This window comes from Hemiscyllium ocellatum, chromosome 31, assembly GCF_020745735.1.
Source record: "Hemiscyllium ocellatum isolate sHemOce1 chromosome 31, sHemOce1.pat.X.cur, whole genome shotgun sequence".
In the NCBI taxonomy this organism is placed as follows: Eukaryota; Metazoa; Chordata; class Chondrichthyes; order Orectolobiformes; family Hemiscylliidae; genus Hemiscyllium; species Hemiscyllium ocellatum.
The window spans coordinates 6,340,102-6,355,499 of NC_083431.1; the positions used below are offsets into that span (position 1 = coordinate 6,340,102).

Consider the following 15,398-nt stretch of genomic DNA (forward strand, 5'->3'; position numbering starts at 1 on the left):
ATCCCGCAGAATGAAAATTCATGGTGTTTTCCCTTATGCCCCTCGCCCCCATTTCTAGCCTTTCCTTAAAGAAAATCTCTTATAGCTAGTATGTATATAAATAGCGGTATATAGAGACAGTAATATATAGTGTCAGATGTTCGGTTTTACTGGCGCGTCTCGCCCGGCTTTTCCCACGATTCGCAAAGCGCTGAAGCGTTTGGGCAACTTGCTGGTTCTAAGATTAAAAAGGGCAACGTCCCAATTTTCGTTGCCAGGGCTGGTTGTACGGAGCAGACACATACATACTAGTGTAGAAAGGATGAACATTGCCCCCTCCCTCCCCCCTCTAGAAAACCCTCACTGATCCGCTCGACAATGTAAGGTCGCGTTTTATCTTCTAATAACTTCATTTCAAATCCTAATTACGCCATCTGGTGGGACCCACCGCCATATAGAAAAATGTCCATGTTGCTTCTAGCTGGTGATTTTACGAGCAAAGGGACAGTGTTTGTGTACAGTTAGAAGAAATAAAGATTTTTAAAAGATTGGCTTTACAAACTTTGCATTTTAAAATGAAAACAGTGTGGGCGCTTTAAATTGATTCATTTTCGTTCTTAGCAAAAATCAAAATTGAAATTTCTTGCTTTTGTTAACTTTGTAAAGTGTAGGATCTCTGTGCTTGGTGTCTGGTTAAACCAGGATAACGGGGAATGATTAGTAAGAGTTGCTGGGAGCAAAAATGCAGGATTCTATTGATCAGTTCTGCCAAATATTTACAACAGCCTAAACACCGTTACAAGCTTTCACTCACTGTGACTCAAGGCCATCAACAATACGAGATCTAATCGCCAGAATGAAATACCTACAATTGTTAATGCAGTAGTTTAAAATAAACATATGCAATCTGGAGTAACGCACAGGTTTAGGTTTTCTCGTCCCGCTCAGAACCCGCCTATTTTATGCTTAAAATAATTGCACGTTACTACATCAACATGTTACCTGCTGGATTTTGGAGATTTTTGCAGCTCGAGGTGTTTTGCGGTGCGCCGTGAGGTCGGTGTCCGGGACCGGGCTCTCTTAATCCGGGACACGGGGACGATGGAGGCAGCATGTGGGGGTGGGGGTGGAGGAGAATCGGGGGGGAGTAGAAGGGGGGAATGCCTTCTGTCATTGGTTAATATTTAATTTTGTTGACATGTTTTCAAAGAGCGATCTCAGTGATGCTTACTGTACGTTGAAGCTTCCGACACCTTTTCCCCACCCCTCCTCTCTCTCAACTCATCCATCCTGCTTTTAGTTGTGAAAACCCCGCCTTTCCAGGCACACAATTGGTTAGGGCGTGTTAAATCACCAATCAACTGGGCGGCTCATTAGCAGGACGGAGCCGAAGGGAGATCATTGCAGGAGGGATCTGTCTGTGTGTGTATGTGTTTGTGTGTGTGTGTGAGAGAGAGAGAGAGAAACTCACACAGAAAGAGATTGCCGAACTGTACGTGTTCTGCAAGGAGATGGTGTAAGGAAGATCCGGCGTAGACGACTCTTCCAACAGAAATCTTCTCCCCACCCCCCCTTTTTCCGGATGCACCGATGAGAGAACCAGTTTTAGCGGCGTCTAGCATGGCTTATCATCCGTTCCACGCTCACCGGGCCGCGGATTTCCCCATGAGCACATTCTTGGCCGCTCAGCCTTCCTTCTTTCCCGCTCTGGCTCTGCCGCCGAGCGGGGCGGCTGCTCTCTCACTGCCCGGTGCTCTGGGCAAACCTCTGGCCGACCCGAACATAGCCGAGGCCGGGATCCGCGTCTCCGCTCTGGGACACCAGTCGGCACACCTGCGACCCCTCAAGAGCCTGGAACCGGAGGATGAGGTCGAGGACGATCCCAAAGTGAACCTGGAGGCTAAAGAGTTGTGGGACCAGTTTCACAAAGTCGGCACTGAAATGGTTATTACCAAGTCTGGGAGGTACGGATAACGCTGAGGATGATCCCCAGTTCAGATACCAGGCTTTCTCATTCTCATGTTTACTTAACTTTCCCAACTCATTTGCATTTTTTTTTGTAAAGTGCAAAATACAATTAATAATCCGTCATCTGTTAAATTGTTTCTAGTAAATTCACAAAATTCTTAACAGTAACAAATTGACATACCAAGGGCAGAATCGGAGCTGCCGAGGCGAGCGCTTTTGATGTGCAGCTCCTTATTACAGAGTGAAATAATAGCCCCGATAGATTGTGTTTTCTGCTCAGGATTGTGAGTCATCTCTCTATATTTTTAAATCTATAGAAAGAGGTCGATTGAGCTATTTCAGTGCCTCCGTCGCTTTCCAGTCACGCAGTTTAAAACTGCACCTCCACATTTACATTGAAGAGTTTATTTAGCTTTGCCATACAACTTCCGACAACTTGTTCTCTACCTTTAAAAAAAACCGTACAGCAAACCACTGTGTATTTTTGGAAGGATTCCTATTTGGCCCCTTAGCTGTCCCTAACGCTCCCAGCGTCGTATACAGAGGTTCTGAGTTCGAAGCGATAAGTCTGCTGCTAATTATAATCATTGATGGTAATCGGCCAATGTCTCTTTACTGGAAGGGGTCGAGCAGGCTCCAAAAGAAAGATCAACTAGATGCGATGAGGCTGCACAATTTTAACAAGTGGCCAAATATAGAGCCAACTGTCTTAATCTTCGCTTGAAGAGAATAAACTTGCGCCTTACTCGTCGGTATTAAACTAGGGGCTAAACCATGATAGGAATGACTCACGTTAAGAAAACTGGGGAATGTTGTATCTTATTTAGAATATTAATTCAATATTTTGAGAATGAAATAATTAATTGGAGGGTTACCAGTTTGGAGGGGGTGGGGGGTGGGTGTGGGGAAGCTGTTCCAGGAGATATGAAGATTTGAGTGGATGGCTGAAATGTACTTTGATTTAGTGTCAGGTTATAACTTGGCCGTTGCTTAAAAACTGAACTGTATTTCTCAGCACGACCCCATCCTCACTTAAATGTCCTGCTTCATGTGTTTCATTGCTGTCTCAGGAGAATGTTCCCACCGTTTAAAGTGCGAGTCAACGGTTTGGATAAAAAAGCGAAATATATTTTACTGATGGACATTGTGGCAGCGGACGACTGTCGTTACAAATTTCACAATTCGCGTTGGATGGTGGCCGGGAAAGCCGATCCGGAGATGCCGAAGAGGATGTATATTCACCCAGACAGTCCGGCAACCGGTGAACAATGGATGGCTAAAGCAGTCACGTTTCACAAGCTCAAACTCACCAACAATATATCCGACAAGCATGGATTCGTAAGTGTTGCTGTAGGTCGATTTATTTACTTTCCATTTGACTCGTTTCTATTTAGTAAGTATTTGCGGTGAGATTACCAAGTTGAACAATTCATTATCTGGGACTGTTACATTCATTATCTTGTTTACGTTTTTAAAATATGTTTTGCATCGTCGAACATTTACAGCACCTCGACCCTGTTTCTGCTTAAACTTTAAAACTGATTCCCGCATGACAGATTTGATATGGATTTTGACGGAATTCACTCAGCAATAGGCGAAATAATCTCTAGGAAAAGTGAAACTAGGTCCTCAGCGACACTAGGCCACTTTCAGTCCAGAATTGGGAACAAGGAGACCGATCTGAATTATCTCCAATAAGATCGATACAGTTCCATTAACAGAATATCATAGAATATGTTAAGGCAATATCCTTCCACAATACTACAGTAATCTTTTCACTTCTGAATAAAATCGTTGAGGGTCAAAATAGAAATAAAGCAGGTCAATACGATGCTGAATGCATAGGAAATAAATCTGAATTCTACTGGGGTTCCAATCTATGTACCGCCTCTTGTGAGAGGCGGGGGCCGTTTGAAACAATGACCACTGGCTGTCAGATTTGTTAACCGTCCTACACTCCTTGAATCGGGGATAAGGCTAAGCACAAATATATTAAAGGCTGAGGGAGACATTAGAAATCAGAGGTATATACTGTGTCGTGGTTCAAGAGTTTATAACCATGTCTGTAAATATTACTGTTTCAGGCCATATTTTTTGCAGTGCTCTTACTCGAGGACAGGCTGAAGTGTATTAAGGATATGAATTGTGAAAAGCAGGTCAGGCTTTGTGGCGTCAGGGAGGAGAGAGAGAAAGGGAGCGAGAGCTGAGAGCTCGCTAGTTAGAAAGAGCCTGACTACTGAATGGGTGATCTCTTATCTTCAGCCAGTCGGTCTCCGAACAATCATGCCAGTGATGCTTTAGAGGTGGACAGGGCCAATGGAAAACAATTTATGACTATTTATTTGCGAGGGGGTGCATGTTTTTAATGCACTGTCTGGGAAACTTGATTGAAGGTTGTAAGAATGGCACTGGAGGTAAAAGCAGCCATTATGAACCAGAACCGTGCAGAAAGCGCCCTGAAGCACAGTGCATTCGACCGAAATCAGAAAGCGTGAACAGAAAATGCCGCTCGCTTTTACCAGTAACACATCCAACAATTAAAACAAATTACTGAAAAAAATGGGTTTCAGTTAAACCTGAGATAATACATCGAGACATAATAAAAAAACTGAAAGACTCTATCGATTGTTTACTACCTATTTTTGTGTGAATTGCAAACGCAATTGGCATTATTAATAAATATAGGAAATACTATTCATTTTTGAAAGGTATATCTCGGGCCTCTCTGTATTGAAGGTTCTTGTTGAAGACTAAAGGAATTATATCAGAAGGATTTTGAGAGCCCAGGGACTCTCAGGCTTGTCCTGCTGATCCAGGCTGAGTGGTTTGGCTCGAGATGATTTGCACGCCTGAGCGGGGAAACACTGTAACATTTTATATTATATAAACCCAGGACAGAGTTCAGATGACGCATCAATGCCCAGATCCAGTGTCTGTGTCTTTTATGTGTCAGAGACAATGCCTCAGTTTGGCTTTCAGTGTTTGCCAGGACTTTTTTTTCAAATTTAAGCTGAAGATTTTTTCCTCGGTGTTCTTGAAGTTCTTTTCAGATTCCAATCTGTGAACCTTGTCATAGAAATGGTGTAATAATAACCATGTTTTATAAATATAGCTGGGGAAATGGAGGAGAGAAATTGAAGTCAAATTACAGCATGAAACTGGTGACCTCAATATTAGATGTTTGTGATACAAAACATGTCAAAATACCTACAGCCCAGAGTAGACATCTTGCAATTGCAATTTTTGTTGTAAAATAATAATTAGAGCTGATTTTAACGTGGTTAATGTCATTAGTTTTTTAAAATATATAAATTATAATAAATAATGTTTTTTCATACACTGATTAACCTTATTCAGTATTTCTCCAGTTTAAAAAATACTAAATACATTCTAGTGCTCAGGTACACAGGCCGATTGCTAGTTTTCTGGTGCTTTGTACTGATTGCAGGATATAAATGCTGTTTACTCTAGACAAGGAGGGCAGTTTAAAGTTTTGTACGTGAACTGAGATTTTTTTAAAAATTAAAATCCACCAGGGTAAGGTGCAGTATCCCAATGGCACTCCTTTGTGTGCGGGGAGAGTGCTGAGGAGCAACACATTTGCAGCGAGAGTGCTGAGGAGTTGAGCGATGGTGGAAATCGCCAGAAATGATCAGTTTTGTTCGTGTTTTTCACCAGATTCCAGATCCCAGAAGCAAGAGGCAATCTGCGGGCTGCCCTTCTGCGGACTTAACCTGAGTTGTTTTCTGTTGTTTTCTCAGACCATCCTGAACTCTATGCACAAATACCAGCCCAGGTTCCACGTGGTCCGCGCCAACGATATTCTCAAATTGCCCTACAGCACTTTCCGAACTTACGTGTTTCCAGAGACAGAGTTCATCGCGGTCACAGCCTATCAGAATGATAAGGTGAGCTTGGCACACTGCAGCCCCATCACCCCGGGAGCTAACAGGATTCGTTCCTTCAAGGTTGAGAGGCAAGATTCACAAACGATGCAACATTTTAATTGTCCCATTGATTCAGAATGGTTGGAGACTTTTTTTCCCTGTTATTCCTTTATGTCCTTGAAGATGCGATATGACTAACATTTTTCACCTCATTTAATGGCATCTCCTCTTGAAATCAATTTTAAAAAAGAAATGACGGCGTCTTGGGTGGGGCCAAACCCAAAAGACAGAAAGAAATGAAAGCTAAGGCTTGCAAAAGCAGAGCTGGAAGTAGCATTCAAACCTAACCTTTTTCTGAAGAAATAAAACCTCAGTTATTAAAATTTTTTGGGGGGATAAATAAAACGTTTTATGTCAGGGCACGGGGAATACAGGGAAATAAACAGACCGGTTTTGACATTTTGAAAATGGAATCGCTGTTTGATTAATACACACTTTACTCCCACTGTAAAGATAGCGGGCAGTTTAGTTCACCCCCTCCCTCACCACCTCCACCACACCGAGTCTGACCTGTGTGAAAACTGAAGGGCTGCTACCACAATGGGAGCAGTTAAAGTTAAATACTAGGCTTTACATTACAACGTGAAGGTGCTGGGGGCAAAATACAAATTGAAGTAAATTGTATCGATATTGGATTAGGTCTTAGTGATTGATTGGGGAGTGCTGATCACTGACCACATTCGTAGAAACTTCTCTTCCCTAACTCACTGTTGCTGGATCCCTTGGTTCGAGGGGTTCTGTTTAATTCAGTCAAGTTTCTTTGGCGAACATTGTTATCAATAAAAAGCATGTCATTACTGAATATTCAACTGATTGAAGTTGAACGAAGCCCTGCTCTGTTGATCATTCCTGATAATTTCCAGTGTATTGCATCCCTGATGTCGCAACATTTAAAGATAACATTATAAATGTAGCCAGCAAGATATTGTGGCCAAAGCTCCCACCTTGGAAAAGCTTTTCATGTATTTTGTTGCTCAAGTAGCTGAAGAAAAACATCCAAATTAACAATGAGGCCACCTGGGCAGTTGCTCTGAACTTGCGCAAGTCGTTTGGTAAAATTCACGGATTTGTGACATTTCAGGCTAATTCTTCACTCCTTGGGTGTTTTGCCTCTTTGAAGACATTAGCTTTTTGTTTACAAAAGTGTGGTTCATGAAGAATGGATACAAACAAGGCAGACTGATATGTTAGATAATACACACAGTATAATTTGTTTGAGGCATTCATAACTTGATCACTAACTATGCAGCTAAAAACCTTTTTAGGAGTGCTTCATTACCTTCTTAGTGGTACGTAAGATTAAATTGTTCAAAGCTACACAGAGAGAAAAGTCCCCATGTATCTAATATTGACTCAACTTATTAATGTTTAAACTTGTTGGGAGAGATCCTGCAAGTAAAGCAGTTTTACAATTAATAACCAGCATCCCCCATTATCTTTACCTTCAAGGAAAATGAGAGGAAGGTGAACTATGTATAGCTTTATATCCTAATGTTTAAATCGATTTTTTTTGGTGCAGTACTTTAATAAGATTTTCATGAAACTACATTCACTAGAATAACCTTACAGAGACTCAAAAATTCAACTCATTTTTGGAAGGCGGCTTGCCCAAAATCTCTTTCCAGCCGATGCAGTATCTTTAAATGGAGTCACCTTTGCAGGAAACATCACAAAAATAAACTGTAGACAATTTGCACACCAGCACGCTCCCATAAACAGAGGTCACCTTCGTGATATTAACAGAGCGGTAAATATTGACCATGGAAGAAGGGTACAACTGTTATTCCATTGACATATTTAACTTCGTTCACTCCCATAAGTCTAATGCTATTTAGTTTGAATGCACTATTCTGAAATAGCATTCATTTGGGAAAGCGGTTGTGTGCGCTCATCACGTTTTAGATTTATTAACAAGAAGTCTTTCCCCTTTGAATTCCTCAGATAACGCAACTTAAAATTGACAACAATCCATTTGCAAAAGGATTCAGGGACACTGGGAACGGGAGAAGGGAAAAAAGGTAATAAAAACATTTTTTTAGCGGTACGGATCTCAACACGGACTTAGAAATAGTTTCTTAAGGGGCCCGTTGGAGTTGGATGGTTCTCCCCGTTTCCCCTCAGCGACTTCACAAGCGGATATATTTGAAGCTGCGCCGTTACAGACTGGCGTAAAGGAAAGCGCGCCGTTTCTTTGCTGGAACAGAGTGCAGTAGGTCACTGCAGGTTGCTCATTGGACCCCCTGGCGGTCAGTTAAAGAATGACACTAGCGATTGTAAAAAATGTGAGGGAGGGTTATACTTTCAGACCTTGACGAATTTTACATCTTTGTATTATTTTGACTTGCATTCAAAGGTTGGAATTAACACATGTTGTTTTTCGTTATCTGTCTCACTGTAACACAATGACAAATTGATTATTTCCCCCCCCCCCCAGAAAACAGCTCTCTCTCCCTTCTTTGCGAGTGTATGAAGATCAATGTAAAGGAGACCGAGATGGCGGCGATTCTGACGCCTCCTCCAGCGACCAACCGCTGCCCAGGGAGTCCCTACGCTCGCCCATAGCCGTAGACCCCGCTTCACTGCAGTTCAGCCAAGTATCCAAAGGTAAGAGATAGGAAGGGTGGATTTTGGAGAGGGAGGGAGATAACAATCAGTCTCTGACCCAATCCCGAGATCAAGGGCGAAAGGTTTGTTGACCGTATGGCGTCTCCAGTTTAACCAAGGGGCTAGTGGCTTAACCTTTAAACCTGATGTCATTATTTGATTAAATAAATGCATTTGGCAGATCCAAAACCATGGACAAATATAAACTTTTTCAGAAACTAAAGACTTTATAATCATCATTGTGAAGATAACAAAAAATAGAAATTGCAAATATAATTCTAAATTGACCAATTACATAATGTTCTGGTCTCTTGGGAAATGTACCTCCAGATAGGAATTAATATAGTTGTGATGTCTGTCTAATTCGCCAGAGTTAAATATTAATATTTTATTATGTTGTTGGTGTGAAAGGGAGATCTTGTTGAAATGATATAAATGTAGAGAGAAGCGAAAAGACAATACTTGGTGCTTTAGAAATGGATCTTTCAACAACACAGCCAAGCGATCCAACATGAGTAATGAGTCGCTTTTATGAGTGGAAATGACACAGGAATCCCTGAAGTATAAAACATACAGAGCGTGTGTTCTATTTACATTAAAATAAACTAACTCCCCATCCGTTAAGGGTGTGAGCATTTCGGAAGGCAAGTGGATCAAACGGCTTTGAATTCTAGTGTTCCTGGGGTTTGATTCTTATGTTTGCTGGCGTCAGTTGGTGAAACCTCCTATCTTTATTGGAACCACTTGTCCTAAAAATTTCAAAATAAAGATTGTGACTAAACAAATGGGTGCAATCGTTGGGAAAATCCATTCTAGGTTTTGCATCATACAGCTTTGAATCCAAAGGCATCTGCATTCACCGTTATTGGAGCCAATATTTTAATGAGGTGCTACAGCCATTAATTTTATAAATAGAATATTACTTGCGTGCCTGTTATTTGTATAAAGTTTAAATCAACTTGTATAGAGGCATTGTAGATCTAGACGTTGTAAACGAAAGCAAAGTTCACTTTAATATTTCCAAATGAGATCACGTTTAAAACTGACATCTGTTCCCAGTCTCAGATTTTTCTGGTTTTAATAACGCGGGTAATTGTAGCAATCCGTTCAGAACCGAACTCTCAAGAAACTAAACGCTCTAATAAAGACATTCAACAAGTGAGAATATGAAAGCAAAATAAGTCCTGGATTTATTTTAACACTTCTCTTATGTATTAAAACATCCAACTTCGTGTCCTGACCATGATTTATCAAGGGTGTAGCTCAATTCATTTGTTTCTTTGTAGATTCTGATCTGGATGTGTGGTGTTTGTTGAGGGACATATTAAGTATAATAACACGTACTCTAATTAAATATCCGCCGACTCTCTTAAACTTCTTTCTGTTGAGCGCTGGATGTAGATGGGAGCCCATTAGATTAATCTCTCCATTCTGTTGACGAAAGTTCAAAGTCGTTTCAAATCCATCTTTGATTTATCTCGGTCTATTCAGATGACAAGTCGGGTGCGGACAGTGACCCTGAGCTGGAGAGGCAGGAGGAGCAGGCTGCTGCGATTAGTGGCAGCCCCCGAGTAGCAGGCTCCAGAAGCAGCACTCCACCCGCCGAGAATGCGGCAGGAGATTCGGCCCATCGACCGAAACAGGGATCTAACCCGGAGAAAAAGAAAGACTCGCTGGAAGGGCGCAGGGATAGTGACATCTGCTTTAGTCACAGAACCTCAGAGAGAGAGAAGAGCGAAGGGAAGAGGAAGGAGGAAGCTAAGAAGGACGCTGAATGTTTGAATAAAGATGCTTTCTCTCCCCTTATGATACAGACTGACGGTCCCTCTCACCTTAACGCTGGACATTTACAAAGCTTGGCTTTCTCGGGGTTACACGGCCAGCAGTTTCTTAACCCTTTAAATGTCGGACAGCCTCTCTTTATCCACCCGGGGCAGTTTGCAGTCGCTCCCGGAGCTTTCTCAGCGATGGCCACCGGAATGGGACACTTACTGGCTTCGGTATCCGGAGCAGGCGGCCTGGACAATGCGACCATCACCTCGGCGCAGAACTCTGCTGGCGCGGCTCCTCACTTCCCTTTCCACCTCTCTCAGCACGTCCTGGCTTCTCAGGTAAGCAAGGCGCCGAAGCGGCGTCGGTCTGAATTCAATGACCGGAATGAACTTCCCCATCCCACTTAGTGTAAGCCATTTACATTGCATCTAAACGCTGAGACTTGTAATAATTCACGGCCCATTTGCAGATGTGGAAATCAACCTGGAACACTGAACTGTTTACTTTAGAAACTCGTTTGACTATGAAGTTTTTAAAAGAAAAACCCTTCCTGTTCCTCTTCCAGTTTCCCCCCCACTCAACCTTTCCTGACGCGACCCTCTTCCATTTTGAAGGTTTGGGGTAGCAGATCCCGGGGTGGGAACGTTACAGTCTTTATTTCCCAGTCCAATACATTTAGATCAGAGCGGATGGGGGTGAAAATAGAGAGATACATAGACAAGGATTCAGAAAACGGAACGTGAGGGAGGAGAGTGACATACACACACACAGACGGAGAAAGAGAGAGACATAAAAAATGACCAAGCCATTAAAGAGTCAGCGCATCATAAGAGAGATAGAGAGAAAAATAATGGAAATTATTGAGGGAGAGGATGAGAGACTGTGAAAGAAGAGACTGTTTATTCCGAACATTTCTCTTCCCATCTGTCATTCCGCCGGAGTGAGCATGTAATCGGGTTATTTTTTAAAGCCTTTTATTGATGCTGCACTGATTGTCAGCCCGGGAATCTTACAGATATCGCAGATTGAAAGCTCGGCCCTGACCAATACAGGGAGTTATTTTTAATGAACAATTGGGCATGAAGTCTCAGTATTTATACCAGATCAGCCTCGATGATGGCAGGTCTCAGCTTCCAAGTGTAACACCCTACAATCAGTTATTCTGAACTTCCCCCGATCAGTGTTATCCAGACCCAAGAATTCCTTGTCTAACTAGCGGCGTTTTATGCAGGCTGAGGAAGCATAGAAAAATGTAACTTTTGACGCCCCCACATTTTGATATGAAATCAGTAAATCCCAGCTCAATGTTCAGTGGGTCCTAATCAATTGTTTCTAATCTACGCCCAACTGCTCTGAGCAGAAGTTGACGGCTGATAGATTGCTAAATCCTGCCCTGAGAGTTTTCTCTGGGATTTTGGACGATTTTCGCAAAATATTTCACCACCTTATAACGACCACGACAATGTTTCTTCTCTGGTTAGGTAATATCTGAAGGAAGCTCTGCAGTTTTTGAAGTGGCTTTTACTTTGCAAAAGCAATTAACGCATACTTTCTATAATGTGCTTGAGTGCATCATATGTAGGACCAGGTAAATGTATGTATATATTCAGGAGGTTTAATTGCAGACAGGGTGACAGATATGAAGACATTTTTACAATAATTTTTAAGGGCTGCTTAACCAGCCATTCATTTGATTATCTATCCAATTTTTTTGACCATACTGGGATTGGGCCATGGGATTCAGTATTGTAATGCTACATTGAGTTTTACTTTAGTTAGCCATCAAATGTTCTGACAGATTCAATTGTATTTGTTTAAATGGATCCAAAATGGATGATTGCAAACGTAGAAAAACAAGTACTGTACATGCTATGCTTTCTTTCCTTGTTTATTTATCTGCTTACACGTTAACAGCTCTGTTACGCTAAATATTCTTAGTGCGTGCAGTTAATCCTTTTCATTCCATCCAGGCGTTTAGAATTTCTATTCCAATTATAAGTTTTATTGTCAAATTAATGAACTGTTTTATTGGTGGTAAACTGTGCGATTTTTAAGTGCCATATAATGCCAAACGTGCAGTTCTGAGAATCCAATGTAATATATTTCAGTTAAAATACTAATGGATAATGGGGAGAGAGCTCTCATTGCAAAGTGCTGCACCTGCGGGTAACAGGAGGAGGCACTCACCCCGGTCCTCCAGGGTGGGAGGCTAGACCGTTTGTGTCAAATGCCAGTGTCTCGGAATTACTGGCCTCTGGGATCAGATCGGACTCTGCATTTTCTAAAGTATCATTTGTTTACACTGGAGCCTGTCCTTGATCCTGTATTTAGGAATGTCAAAATAGGAGGCGATTCACCCCCTCCAGAACTATCCACCATGCGTTAGTTGGAGGCTGATTTCCATTTTGACTCGGTCTAATCTCTTGGTTCAGTATTTTCAAAAGACAATTTTAAAAATCAGCAATCTGAGTTTTGTAATTTTTAGTTGATTCCAACCTTTTGGAGGAGAGTTCCACATGTTTACTCCCTTATTAATGCTTAGTTCTTGTTAAAGCTTACTTTTGCAACCCTGCATCAGATTATAGTGCAACCGTTAACGGGATTGCTTCCTTTAGTGGGTGTGAAACGTTTTCTAATGATGACTGACCAGTTGTGTGTTTCTCTGTCCCCGTCTTTTTTTTAATCCAGGGGATTCCGATGACCACTTTCGGGGGGCTTTTCCCTTACCCTTACACGTACATGGCAGCGGCGGCTGCAGCTGCCGCCTTGCCCAACAGTTCCGGGGCTCCGTCCTCTCTCCACCGGCACCCGTTTCTGAGCGGCGGGCGACCCCGACTTCGCTTCAACCCTTACCCAATCCCGGTCTCCATCCCGGCGGGCACCAACCTCCTCACCACGGCCATGCCCTCAGCTCTGGGCGGCTCCGACAGCAAACTGTGCAGCCGGGACTCCAGCCCTGTCTCCGTCAGCCTGGCGCCGGAACTCAACCTCAAAAGCAACGGGGGCGGTTTAAGGACTGGAGCCAACTCACTGTCCCCCAGAGCGACCGCTAAAGAGGCGATCAATGAACTGCAGAATATCCAGAGACTGGTCAGTGGCTTAGAGGGCAACCGGGAGACGTCTCCATCCAGGGACTCCCCGAAGTGAACGCTTCTGGTCTATTTTGGGACATCAGGACTATTAATAGATGCAAAAAAAACCTCACAGTGCAGACACCTTTAGCATCCGATCGAGGCGAGCGGCGGTGGTCGATTAGTGGACCAGAGACCACAGGCAAGAGGTACCCAGTGCTGGTTCCACAGAGAAAGGGGCAGGAGCGTTGAGAACACCGCCGTGAACTGCGTTACAAGTTGGAATAAAGGAACGACCACTTCACTACAAAAAAAAGCATTACATAAATGTAATTCACACCAGGAAAAAAGATCTTTGCTATTTATGTAATTAACTAGTAATTTTGTGTAAATAAGCTATGGATGGCAGAATATGCAAATCGGTATTAATTTATTCATCAGTTGTAAATTCGCGTGTACATATATTAGAGTTTAATTCCATGCATTTTGTTTTTTTTTGTTTTACACACGAACATCACAATATATTGTAAAATGAAATATATAGCGCATTTGGGGAAGTGTGTGTGTGAGAGAATGAGTTTCTAATTGTGTTTTATAGAGGTCTATCTCACCTGCTTTCGTGAAAATGATTTGAAAACGAAAATGTGCCATCCATTACATCAATGCTATTGCAGTGTTACCTGTTAAAAAAATAACTGCGCTCTGTACAATGCTACAGATTTAATAGAACTACATCTATAAGTCCTGTGCCAGCGGGGTATACAAGGAATGCTGCTTTGTCACCTCAGGTCGTTCACCTCACGGTGTAGATTTTTAATGAGTTTTTCACCAGGCTCTCTACAAAGCGGCTTAAATAAAAAAAACAAAAAAAATTTCTCAAACTGTGGTGGTTATTCGGGTAATCTATCAACAATTAAAATAAGAATTCTCTCACAACTTTCAATAAACATTTTGAAGTGAAACTCGTGCTTGTGCTATATTGAGTTGACAGTGTGTGTGTGAGTGCAAGTACAAGCGTGTGTCTGTCTTATGTATGGCTAGGTGTGAACTTGTGTAATTGTATGTAAGCATTTACTTAACGTGTATTTGACTTTACAAAAATAATTTGAAGTTGTACGCATATTATTGAGGAAAATGTCACATTAAAGGACAATCGTCCCAACACTAACTGTCGAGTTGGTAAAGCTATAAAACCAAAATTAACTGAATCAAAAGACTGAATATTGAGTGTTTTATGGTGGGGATGAAATGGGAAATCCTGCTTTTGGATCAGGATTCTGATGCGGTGTTCTAATTGTATACAGCTCTCTAAGCGCTCCTATATACGCACACGCCATCGAACAGTGCAATCCTATCCCTCATCAGATTAGTTAATTCTTATATATATTCAGAGGGCTATTTCCTCTGGAAAGATTTACCTCGCTGTGTCAATCAGGGTTTATTTCTACTGGATTCAACGTTAGAATTCCTTTGGTTGCTTGGAATCCTTTTTCTTAGAGCCAAGTATTGACTTTCACAGTAATTCTTCCACTGACTTTACATTTGGATTTCACCCAAACATCAATAGGATGTTTTCACATTGTAGCCTGTTCAAACTTAGAATAAGCCATCTACAACATCAACAGATCACACTTCGATCTGTCCTGGCCACATACATATGGGAACTTGACGCTGGTGTTTTGTTACAATACAACACTCGGAATCATTACCCCTATACTAAATACAGTGAGAGCTCCGCTTCGTGCGGCGGCTGAGACTCCACAAATTTGCTTTGAAATCTAAGCGTTTAAAATAATTGAAAAGCAAGAGTTTATGGATGTTATACTTGCAGGCAAGTAAACGTTCCTCGAGTCACCTTGATTTGGGAAGCAGACACTGCAAAATACTACATGCCATCAAATGAGTTTGGTACTTACACTAAGCAATATCATATATAGCATATATAGGCACAACATACTTTCAGGACTTGTAACCACATTTTAGAATAGGGACGAGAAAGTGGGTTCAATGAAGTGATCTAATTAAGAAAATTGTGAAAGTTATCAAACATTAGAAG

General features: G+C 41.9%; 1 protein-coding gene across 3 annotated transcripts; it reads left to right on the top strand.

Annotated features, from left to right (window-relative positions):
- The first annotated feature begins 1,344 nt into the window (after positions 1-1,344).
- tbx2b (T-box transcription factor 2b) lies at positions 1,345-14,504 on the top strand. 3 transcript variants are annotated; one of them, XM_060847958.1, is made up of 7 exons: positions 1,345-1,943; positions 3,018-3,297; positions 5,709-5,855; positions 7,836-7,912; positions 8,329-8,498; positions 9,990-10,609; positions 12,960-14,504. In XM_060847958.1, exons 1-7 carry the CDS (start codon positions 1,570-1,572, stop codon positions 13,416-13,418), a joined length of 2,127 nt encoding a protein of 708 aa, XP_060703941.1. In that variant the 5' UTR covers positions 1,345-1,569; the 3' UTR covers positions 13,419-14,504. The 3 variants fall into 3 exon arrangements, with proteins under 3 accessions (XP_060703941.1, XP_060703942.1, XP_060703943.1); XM_060847959.1 differs by having other exon boundaries at positions 3,018-3,285; XM_060847960.1 differs by lacking the exon at positions 1,345-1,943 and adding an exon at positions 2,612-2,699.
- The last annotated feature ends 894 nt before the right edge of the window (positions 14,505-15,398 follow it).

Bases quoted from the DNA above. Each gene is read 5' to 3' on its own strand.
- tbx2b (XM_060847958.1), top strand. From the start codon at position 1,570: ATGAGAGAACCAGTTTTAGCGGCGTCTAGCATGGCTTATCATCCGTTC. The intron at 3,298-5,708 runs GTAGGTCGATTT...TTGTTTTCTCAG, and splicing joins ATGGATTCGTAAGTGTTGCT to ACCATCCTGAACTCTATGCA. The intron at 10,610-12,959 runs GTAAGCAAGGCG...TTTTTAATCCAG, and splicing joins AGCACGTCCTGGCTTCTCAG to GGGATTCCGATGACCACTTT.